Raw genomic sequence first — 12322 nt, 5'->3', positions numbered from 1 at the left:
ATCCGGACCAAGAAACCAGAGATTCTCTTCTCTGGTGACTATCTCGGGTCCATCTGTCCAAGGGTATGACCTTCCGCAGGTCAGATGGGACAATTGTTACAACAGATGCCAGCCTTTTAGGTTGGGATACAGTCTGGAACTCCCTGAAGGCTCAGGGATAGTGGACTCAGGAGGAGACCCTCCTTCTAATGAATATTCTGGAACTGGGAGCGATATTCCATGCTCTTCAGACTTGGCCTCAGTTAGCAACTCTGAGGTACATCATATTTCAGTCGGACAATATCACGACTGTGGCTTACATCAACCATCAAGGGGGAACAGAAGTTCCCTAGCAATGTTAGAAGTCTTAAAATAATTCACTGGACAGAGACTCACTCTTGTCTAAAAGCTATCCCTATCCCAGGTGTTGAGAACTGGGAGGCAGATTTTCTAAGTCGTCAGACTTTTCATCCGGGGGAGTGGGAATTCCCTCCGGAGGGATTTGCACAAGATCAAGCAGGAGAGTGCTTTGGTGCTTTTGACAGCGCCTGCGTGGCCACGCAGGACCTGGTATGCCGATCTGGTGGACATGTCATCCTTTCCACCACGGTCTCTGCTTCTGAGACAGGACCCTCTACCTCAGGGTCTTTTCAACCATCTAAATATAACTAATCTGAGATGGACTGCCTGGAGACAGAACGCTTGATGTTATCAAAGCATGGCTTTTCCGAGTCAGTAATTGATACCTTAATACAGGCATAAAAGCCTGTCTCTAGGAAAATTTAACATAAGATATGGTGTAAATATCTTATTGTTATGAATCCAAGGGTTACTCATGGAGTAAAGTCTGGATTCCCAGGATATTATCTTTTCTCCAAGATGATTTTGAGAAAAGGGTTGTCAGCTAGTTCTTTAAAAGGACAGATTTCTACTCTGTCTATTCTTTTGCACAAGCGTCTGGCAGGTATTCTAGACGTTCAGGCATTTGGTCAGGCTTTGGTTAGAACCAAGCCTGTGGTTAAAAATGTTGCTCCGCCATGGAGCTTAAAGCTGGTTCTTAAGGTTCTTCAAGGAGTTCCATTTGAACCTTTTCATTCCATAGATATCAAACTTCTATCTTGGAAAGTTCCTTTTTGGTAGCTATTTCCTCGGCTCATAGAGTCTCCGAGTTATCTGCGTTGCAATGTGATTCTCCTTATCTGGTTCTCCGTACGGATAAGGTAGTCCTGTGTACCAACCTGGGTTTTTACCTAAGGTGGTATCTAACAAGAATATCACTCAAGAGATTGTTGTTCCATTCTTGTATCCTAATCCTTCTTCAAAGAAGGAACGTCTATTACACAATTTGGACGTGGTTCGTGTTTTAAAGTTTTACTTACAAGCTACTACAGATTTTCATCAAACTTTCACCTTGTTTGTTGTCTATTCTGGACAGAGGAGAGGTCAAAGGACTTCAGCAATCCTCTCTGTCTTTTTGGTTAAAAAGCATAATTCATTTAGCTTATGAGACTGCTGGACAGCAGCCTCCTGAAGGGATTACAGCTCATTCTACTAGAGCTGTGGTTTTCACTTGGGCCTTTTTTAAATGTGGCTTCTGTTGAACAGATTACAAGACGGAGTCTTGGTCTGCGTTTCATACTTTTTCAAATTTAACAAATTTGATACCTTGCTTCTTCGGAGGCTATTTTTGGGAGAAAGGGTTTTTTACAGGCAGTGGTAACTTCCGTTTAAGTACCTGCCTTGTCCCTCCCATCATCCGTGTACTTTAGCTTTGGTATTGGTATCCCATAAGTAATGGATGATCCGTGGACTGGATACACTTAACAAGAGAAAACATAATTTATGCTTACCTGATAAATTTATTTCTCTTGTAGTGTATCCAGTCCACGGCCCGCCCTGTCACTTTAAGGCAGGTAATTTTTCCATTAAACTACAGTCACCACTGCACCCTATGGTTTTCCTTTCTCTGCATGTTTTCGGTCGAATGACTGGTAATGGCAGTTAGGGGAGGAGCTATATAGCAGCTTTGCTGTGGGTGGACTCTTGCAACTTCCTGTTGGGAAGGAGAATATATCCCATAAGTAATGGATGATCCGTGGACTGGATACACTACAAGAGAAATAAATTTATCAGGTAAGCATAAATTATGTTTTTGCACTCCTCTATACAATCACTGTGTAGTATGTAGCTGGGTTAGGCAACTGGCTGCATTTCTAGGTTAAATGAAAGTATTACACTGCCCTCAGCCGCTTACTTTACAATGCCACCCCTCCTGTCGCATTGGGGCTATCTTGTAATACCAGAGCACAAATATTTCCGTGCACTGGTATTACTCAGTGGCGCTCAATTGGTGCTTTTGCGAAAGCAATATTTTGCGCTCCACTTGTAATCTAGCCCAATGTGTTTTTGTGTGTTTCAGGGACAAATTAACTGTACACGTATATAGTCTTCCAAAAAGTACATATTTTCTTCTTGTCATATTTTTATAAAAAAAAATCACAACTTTCTTTTTCTGTTTCTGATCTTCAGGTGCTCAAAAATGTGACAGCTTTTCTGAAAAGAGGCCGCTGCTAGCAATGTGCAAAAGCACTGGGTCTTGTGGGTAAGTAAATATTGTTTTATGAATATACTGGATGGTACACAAACACATGCATACACCCCCCCCAATACACACATATGCACAATATGCGCTTTGTTTTCCAAACATGGTTCTTTTATTGCCCTTTTGGATGGCAAAAGATGAACTAGAATGGAAAATAATGGGGATATCTATTTTGCTAGTGTAAATAAACTACCTCCTCTATTAGATGGGACTGACAACAGTGGGAGAGCTTGTATGTGTAAGGTCAGGTCTCGGGCAGTGTTTTAATTTCCTTTAAAAGTGAACACATTATATTGTAGTACAAAGCAAAATCACAACATTTATTGCTTACTTTTGTATTGGAATAAGCATGCTGGCTGTAAATTTGGTATAACCTTCTGGTTCTTGGCTATTGCAATGATTGTTTCTAGGTAACTTGATGATTCATGTCATTTAGCAGACAGACTATGTACTTCTGAACTTAAGAGTATTGTCTGCTGTGGATACATCTCTACCTTGTACTTTGTGTGATATAGCCTCCCCTACTTCACTGGCAGGATCACAAGCTTTTCTTTGTATGTGAAGTTGGACAATTCCACAACAGTAGCTTATATCAGTCATGAAAGAGAGTACAGCCCTGTGCAAAGTCATCCATGTTATTATTTTCTTATAATTATTATCATTGATTGTTTGAAAAGCACCACCATTTTCTGCACTGCTATAAGTTTACATGCACAATTACAGAAATAATAAAAAGGCAGAGAAGCCAGACCTTATACATTGGCCTTTTTAGAGATTTGCTTTTAGGGAGTGGACAAATAGGTAGCAGACTATCTCATCCGTTATGTATTCCTTGCCAAGGGCTGTTTTTTATCCAAACCATCTTACATACCAATTGAGCTCAAGGGTACTCCTTTAGTGATTAATATCATAGTCTCTATATGGATAGCAGTGCACTGTCTCTGTCTCATGCTTGTGCATAGCACTCAAGTGCAATCTTAAAGGGATATGAAACCCCAAATGTTTCTTTCATAATTCAGATAGTGCAAGTGATTTTAAACAATTTACTAATTTACTTCTATTATCAATTTTTGTTCTATTGGTATAATAATTTGTTGAAAAAACAGGGACCTATGCTTAGAAGCCGGCCCATTTCTTGAGCACTATATGGCATCAGTTTTGCAAAAAAAATTTTCATTTGCAAGAGCACTTGATGGCAGCACTATCTCCTTGCAAGAGCACTAGATGGCAGCACTATCTCCTTGCAAGAGCGCTAGGTGGCAGCACTATCTCCTTGCAAGAGCACTAGATGGCAGCACTATCTCCTTGCAAGAGCACTAGATGGCAGCACTATCTCCTTGCAAGAGCACTAGGTGGCAGCACTATCTCCTTGCAAGAGCACTAGATGGCAGCACTATCTCCTTGCAAGAGCACTAGATGGCAGCACTATCTCCTTGCAAGAGCACTAGATGGCAGCACTATCTCCTTGCAAGAGCACTAGATGGCAGCACTATCTCCTTGCAAGAGCACTAGGTGGCAGCACTATCTCCTTGCAAGAGCACTAGGTGGCAGCACTATCTCCTTGCAAGAGCACTAGATGGCAGCACTATCTCCTTGCAAGAGCACTAGATGGCAGCACTATCTCCTTGCAAGAGCACTAGATGGCAGCACTATCTCCTTGCAAGAGCACTAGGTGGCAGCACTATCTCCTTGCAAGAGCACTAGATGGCAGCACTATCTCCTTGCAAGAGCACTAGATGGCAGCACTATCTCCTTGCAAGAGCACTAGATGGCAGCACTATCTCCTTGCAAGAGCACTAGATGGCAGCACTATCTCCTTGCATGTAGTGCACCAGATGTGACCTAGGTATCTATTCAACAAAGAATATCATGGGAATGAAGCAAATTTGATAATAAAAGTACATTGAAAACTTTTTTTTTAAATGATATGCTCTGAATCACAAAATAAATATTTGGGTTTCGTATCTCTTTAATTATGCATTCATCACCTATCCAGGTTTTAAACATGTCATTAGAAGCAATAATGCTTTTAATAAAAGTGCACTATAACAAATCTGAACAATGTATTATTAAACTGTTATGTTCCTTTATAGGGCCGTTATAGTAATAAAACAAAATGTTTAAATGTTTGTCATTTTATCACTAGCGGATCTACAAATCTATGTGTTTAAGGCTGCAAAGCTGGCAGAAATTTCTCCTGGTTCCTAGCTTACTTTAACTATGTGTTTAACACCTCTGTGAGGGTTAAACACATAGTTTAACAGCATTGTTAGTAATAAAATGAGTACTAAAATGAGATTTTCTAACCATTGTCCCTTTTATGGAAATGTGATCATTACCTCTACTGAACACAGAAGTATTCTAATATTCTTATACGGAATAATAAATATGATTAAGGCTGAAATGCCTTGCATACTAAAATGTCTTCCTTTTTTGTGATTTTAGCACAAAGTTACTTTTTCATGTATTTTATTTACAAAGTGCATGACTTTGTTTCTTACAATATTATTATTATCAGTTATTTGTAGAGCGCCAACAGATTCCGCAGCGCTATATATCTATAGTAACGTATTCATGTAAAATGACCTATTTTCGTTTAGATGAAGCCACTATTGTGCAGAATTTTCTTGTGCAAAACATATTGAAACATTATCGCCATATTATCTCCATTGGCTGTGATGAAATGGGAAAAAAACAACAATGTTGTGACCTTCTGCTCAACAGTTAGCTACCTGTGGATCACCATCTACCGTTCTTCATACCTGGTTTAAATCATTCTGATTAATGGAAAGAAAAATCGTATGATAAACCAACCCGAAGAAGCTTAACAGTTAATCAAAATCATTTTTGTTGCATGCTTCTTTTGTTATGGTCAGCATGGCAAACAAATTCCACTAATATAATTAGCTTTTGCCTAGGACTGTATTACGCACATTCTTAAAGGGACAGTTCACCCAAAAACTTTCTCCCCTTTAAATTTTTCCCAATGATCCTTTTTACCTGCTAGAGTGTATTAAATTGGTTGCAAGTAGCTCCTTTACTCCTATTTCAGCATTTGAAATAGCTGATTTAGCTTGTGGCTTGCCAATCTATACTGAAAGTTTTGATACTGGCGTATACGCTATTGACAAGCCTAAGTAAACACAGCCAGCAGAAGAGATTACACCCTCAGTGGGGGGCATGATAGTTAAGTAATAAAATGATAATTTTCCATTGTTCTCTCTCTGTATTGAATTGGTGTTCCAGACAAATATAAGATAAGGAAGCAAGTCTGTGTACATAAAAGTGATAACATAATGAGATCTGATATTACCTGAAGCTCAACCCATTGTAATAGGCTGTGGTTTCAAAGCACAAAACCAGCTACTTCAGATACACAAATAAATCCGAAAATGCAATTTCTCAAATATTTTATACTCTGCAGTTGGTATAACAGGTCATTTAAAATACATTTATGGAAAAACAATTTTACAGTGTACTGTCCCTTTAAAGGTCTTAACCTGAAGTCAGCAGGGCCACAATATCACATCAGTATATTACAGATCTGTTTGAATTTGGGTAAACTTTATATATTGTCCAATGAGTGGCTGTCAGAATGTATATAATCCTAGAAACAAATCTGATTAGATTAGAAGCAGTGTTTATTTCTTGGCTGCTAGTGAGTGTTTCATTCTGCTTGTTTGCTTGTAGGATTTATATTTGGTTTCTGCCTCCAAGTAACCTGATGTATTTGTGTATATAGGGCCTACTCTCGATTAGGAATATTTAGATAAATGTGTTTCCCTATCAGCTTTCTATTCTCATAAACCTTTCTTTGGTTATTATTTTATTTATCCCTTACATTCTGGAATGAGTAACTCACATTTTAAGTGGAAAACAATGAGACAGAGAGAAAATGAATCATCAACTTGAAATCGTAATGTTATTGTGAGGAGCTTATTCTGCAGACTTGGGGTCTGTGATATTTTAAGCAAAATATGTGAAAACATTTATTTGCTTTTCTTTTTCTTTGTCTTGCTCGACTGTCAATTTGATTATTGATGCACTGTATAGCTTACCAAATACAAATTGCATATTGCATCACTTATACTTTATTGCTTCAGCCAAATATGCAAATTAATTTAGTGTGTTAATTTAGTGGGTGTCCAGCAAAGGCTATGAGTAAGTGTCTCTGGATGTTTAGACTTAGTCCCAAAAGTTGGGACCAACTTACAGTTGGTAAGTGTAGTACTTATCTTTTTACCATAAGTTGGTGCAGAGAATTCACAACGACTGCAAGCTGTGCTACGACGTCTCTGTCCTGTATCCGTCCAGAACTAGAAACGTATCAAGTAGGACAACTTCTGGCGATGCAGCCTATCGGGCGAGGAAGCCCTCAAGTCTCGCCCGCAGGTAATGTCCCAAGTAGGCTGTTTGGATCCTCCGCCATAGTGGGCGTGATGTCCCCCTTGTGGGTTCCTGAATCACTGACTTTAGTACATTTCGTGCCTGCAACAGGCTTAAGAGGTGGGAGTAAGTATACGGCTCAGGCAGTCTTCACCAATCAGAGATGGTTAGAACGAGAGGCTCAAGCAGTATTTCCTCTCGCTAAGACAGCATAAAAGTCCAGAGAAAAAAAGCCAAACTAAGCCCAAAGCTTGGTGCTAGAAGTGGTTTATTCGGCTGTGCCAGGTGTTTAAAGGAGAAACATTCAAACAAATGCCTGACGCGTTTCACGCATGCTCACATGCGCTTCATTAGAGGCTGGTGATTCTAGAGGCATGTGGGCTTAAATAGAGTAAAATGGCCAATCAATGCTGAGTATTATGTGACCAATTAAAATATATTGGGTATTAGCAGCTTTATCATGTCGGTCAATCCCCTCCAAGTCTCCATGCCTCTATTTTTTCTGGTGAATATTTACTTAACAGTAAATCCATCAATACAAGAAAAACTTGTCAATATATACATATACTTATTGGGATACATTAGAATGTAATTGCACAGAGCCATATTGGCTATTTTGTATCTTGCATGATTAGACATAACAAAAATTTATAAATAGCCCTATCTAGAGCAAAAATAACATGTCTAAGCAGTACAAAAATATCATTCTAAAAGTGCCCATCACAATGTTCAAAATGTACAATACAATACAAAAATTATAACACAACTGAGTAAAAATAAAAGAATGCAAGATAAAAATTGTATGTCATAAAATATCATAAAATATCTCAGTATAGAGATATATCATAAAATATACTGAGATATTTTATGATATACAAAGATCACAGAGTACAGGTCTTCCTTTAAACACCTGGCACAGCCGAATAAACCGCTTCTAGCATCAAGCTTTGGGCTCAGTATTGCTTTTTTTCTCTGGACTTTTATATATACAGTCATGGCCAAAAATATTGGCACCCCTGTCAGATAATGCAACACTTCGTCCACAAAATTGTTGCAATTACAAATGTTTAGGCATTCTCATATTTATTTAATTTGTATTGGTATGACACAAAAAGTGGAGAAAATCTAACACATTCAAGGCAAAATTCCAAGAATGGACTGGACAAAATTGTCACCCTCAATTTAATATTTGGTAGCACACCCCTTGGAAAAAATAACTGAAATCAATCGCATCCTGTCTGTAACCATCAATGAGTTTCTTACACCTCTCTACTGGAATTTTGGCCCACTCTTCTTTCGCCAACTGCTCCAGGTCTCTCAAATTGGAAGGGTTGGACTCATTGCTGGCCAGTTCAGTACTCTCCAGCGCTTTGTCTTAAACCATTTCTGGGTGCTTTTTGACGTGTGCTTTGGGTCATTGTCCTGCTGTAAGATCCATGACCTCTGACAGAGACCCAACTTTCTGCTATATATAATGTATATGTGTGTGTTACATGCTTTTTTTTTATATATATATATATATATCAGTATATATCAAAAAGTATGTAACGCATTTCGACATTTATATTTTTCTTTATTTGACATATTCAATAATATAATGTGCACCTGATTAATTTTGACTCATACATAAACTGAATGACCCAGTATTTCAAGCTTTTAAAGGGACAGTCAAGTCAAAAATTCACTTTCATGATTCAGATAGGGCAGACAATTTTAAACAACTTTCCAATTTACTTTTATCATCAGATTTGCTTTGTTCTCTTGTTATTCTTTTTTGAAAGCTAAACCTTAGTAGGCTCAAACTGATTTCTAAACCAATGAAGGCTGCTTATTATCTCAGTGATTTTTGACAGTTTTTCATAGCTAGACAGTGCTAGTTCATGAATGTCATATAGATGATATTGTGCTCACTCCCGTGGAGTTATTTATGAGTCAGCACTGATTGGCTGCAATGCAAGTCTCAAAAGCACAGAAATAATGGACACTCTGCAGAGGCTTAGACACAAGGTAATCACAAAGGTAAAAAGTGTATTAATATAAAAGTGATGGTTATGCAAAACTGAGGAATGAGTAATAAAGGGATTATCTATCTTTTTAAACAATAAAAATCTGGAGTAGACTGTCCCTTTAATTTTGCACTTGAGTAGAGGAGAAAGCACTGCGATAAGGGAGCAGTCTGCAGAGGCTTAGATACAAGGTACTCACAGAGGAAAAAGTGTATTATTATAAAAGTGTTGGTTGTGCAAAACTAGGGAATAGGTAAAAAAGGGATTATCTATCTTTTAAAACTATTAAAATTTTCAAGTAGACTGTCCCTTTAACTCTTTAAATTATTGAAGACATATACTCAGTGTGCTATTTTACCACAGACATGGGTGCCGATTTATTACGGTGCGGACGGACATGATACGATGTAGCGTATTAGCGCTGCGGAATCTGTTGGCGCACTATAAATAACTGATAATAATAATCATGTCCACCACACATCGATAAATGCAGACAGCATACGCTGTCTGCATTTATCATTGCACAAGCAGTTCTTGTGAACTGCTTGTACAATGCCGCCCCTTGCAGATTTGCGGCCAATCACCCGCTAGCAGGGGATGTCAATCAGCCTGATTGTATAGGATCGGGCAAATTGATGTCCGCAGCCTCAGAGCAGTCGGACAAGTTATGAAGCGGCAGTCTTTAGACAGATGGCAATCTTCCTGGGACAGCGGGACAGACCCCTAAAATCGGGACTGTTCTGCGAAAATCGGGACAGTTGGGGGGAGTGGACTTCAGAAGCCCATCCCTGTTACATTTAGCACAACAAATGCTTGGGGCCCGATCTGATATGCAGCGTCGCCCGCAAAAGCCGGCGACGCCAAATTTTGCGCTGGTTTGGTATCCTATATACGGCGTACATAGAAGTTACGCTCGTATATTTCACCCTTCGGCCGTAGTTTTTTGGCCCATAGAGTGATATACCAAACCCGCGCAGTTTGGTATCCAATATACAGCGTAAGGATTTACGTGGCGAAAATGGAGAAATCTTACTCCATTTTCACCTCGCCACAAAATGCAGGCGTAGTAAGCCTTACGCTGAGTATTGGAGCACCGTAACTCCCTAAACTGCCTGCAAAATAAAACCTAACACCTAACGCATGCACAATGTCTATCTACCTGTCAACCGCAATCCCCCGCCGCAATCCCTAATAAAGTGTTTAACCCCTAAACCGCCGCTCCCGGACCCCGCCGCCACCTATATTATATATATTACCCCCTAATCTGACCCCCCTACACCGCCGCCACCTATATTAAATATATTACCCCCTAATATGATCCCCCTACACCGCCGCCACCTACTTTAAATATATTACCCCCTAATATGATCCCCCTACACCGCCGCCACCTACTTTAAATATATTAACCCCTAATCTGAGCCCCCTACACCGCCCCCACCTATATTAAATTTATTAACCCCTAATCTAATCCCCCTACACCGCCACCACCTATATTAAATTTATTAACCCCTAATCTAATCCCCCTACACAGCTGCTACCTATTTTAAATATATTAACTCCTAATCTAATCCCCCTACACCGCCGCCACTTATATTAAATTTATTAACCCCTAATCTAATCCCCCTACACCGCCGCCACCTATATTAAATTTATTAACCCCTAATCTAATCCCCCTACACCGCCGCCACCTATTTTAAATATATTAACCCCTAATCTAACCTCCCTACACTGCCACCACCTATATTAAATTTATTAACCCCTAATCTAATCCCCCTACACCGCCGCCACCTATATTAAATTTATTAACCCCTAATCTAATCCCCCTACACCGCCGCCACCTATATTAAATTTATTAACCCCTAATCTAATCCCCCTACACTGCCGCCACCTATTTTAAATATATTAACCCCTAATCTAATCCCCCTACACCGCCGCCACCTATATTAAATATATTAACCACTAAACCTAAGTCTAACCCTAACACCCCCTAACTTAATTATTATTTAAATAAATCTAAATAATATTAATACTATTAACTAAATTATTCCTATTTAAAACTAAATACTTACCTATAAAATAAACCCTAAGATAGCTACAATATAATTAATAATTACATTGTAGCTATTTTAAGGTTTATATTTATTTTACAGGTAACTTTGTATTTATTTTAACTAGGTACAATAGCTATTAAATAGTTAATAACTATTTAATAGCTACCTAGTTAAAATAATTACAAAATGACCTGTAAAATAAATCCTAACCTAAGTTACCATTACACATAACACTACACTATCAATAAATTAACTAAATAAACTACAATTATCTAAACTAAAATACAATTAAATAAACTAAACTATATTACAAAAAACAAACAAACACTAAATAACAAAAAATAAAAAAAAGATTACAAGAATTTTAAGATAATTACACCTAATCTAAGCCCCCTAATAAAATAAAAAAGCCCCCCAAAATAATAAAATTTCCCTACCCTAAACTAAATTACAAAAGTAATCAGCTCTATTACCAGCCCTTAAAATGGCCTTTTGCGGGGCATTGCCCCAAAGTAATCAGCTCTTTTACCTGTAAAAAAAAGAACAACCCCCCATTACAACCCACCACCCACACACCCCCACTCTAAAACCCACCCGATCCCCCCCCTTAAAAAAAACTGTCTAACCCCCAAGTAGTCCTTACCTGTCCTGAAGACCGGCGGAGAAGGTCCTGTTCCAGACGGAGAAGTCTTCTTCCAAGCGGCGACCTCTCCTTCTTCCAGGAACCAGCCGGCACAGAGCGGAGGAGTTGAAGACCGATGACCGCGGAGCTGAAGACCGTCCACTCTGGAACTGAAGATTGGTGACGCTGGAACTGAAGACCGGAGCCACTGAGCGTGGAGGATCCTCTTCATACTATCTCCGCCGTACACTGAATAGGAATTCAAGGTACGCAATTAAAAATGGCGTCCCTTGAATTCCTATTGGCTGATTTGAGCCTTCAAATTCAAATCAGCCAATAGGATGAGAGCTACTGTAATTCTATTGGCTGATTTGAATAGCCAATAGAATAAGAGCTACTGTAATTCTATTAAAATCAGCCAATAGAATTACAGTAGCTCTTTTTCTATTGGCGACAGTTGCTAAAGTGCCGTAAGTCACTGGCGACTCCAGAAATTTGTACTTACACTTATTTCTGGACATCGCTAGTTTGTCCGACTTACGGCACATTGGCAACTGTCAGCTCCGTATATGTGATAGCTCGATGTGCGAGGTCAAACTACGGGCGGCTCAGGTTTCCACGCAGGTTTCCAACCTGCGCCGTATATCGGATCGCACCCTTGATATTTGTAGTAGCT

General features: G+C 39.1%; 1 protein-coding gene across 2 annotated transcripts in view; it reads left to right on the top strand.

The window, feature by feature from the left end:
• The window catches only part of BCAS3 (BCAS3 microtubule associated cell migration factor), a 2220355-nt gene that overhangs the window by 332532 nt on the left and 1875501 nt on the right, over nt 1-12322 (top strand). For both annotated transcript variants that reach the window (XM_053707348.1, XM_053707349.1), the window contains exon 7: nt 2509-2581. In XM_053707348.1, the coding sequence (XP_053563323.1) occupies nt 2509-2581 (73 nt within the window). The remainder of the gene's footprint in view (nt 1-2508; nt 2582-12322) is intronic.

This window comes from Bombina bombina, chromosome 3 (assembly GCF_027579735.1).
Source record: "Bombina bombina isolate aBomBom1 chromosome 3, aBomBom1.pri, whole genome shotgun sequence".
NCBI classification, from domain to species: domain Eukaryota; kingdom Metazoa; phylum Chordata; class Amphibia; order Anura; family Bombinatoridae; genus Bombina; species Bombina bombina.
The sequence above is the reverse complement of the archived record's forward strand: the minus strand, read 5'-3'. Positions and strand labels throughout refer to the sequence as shown.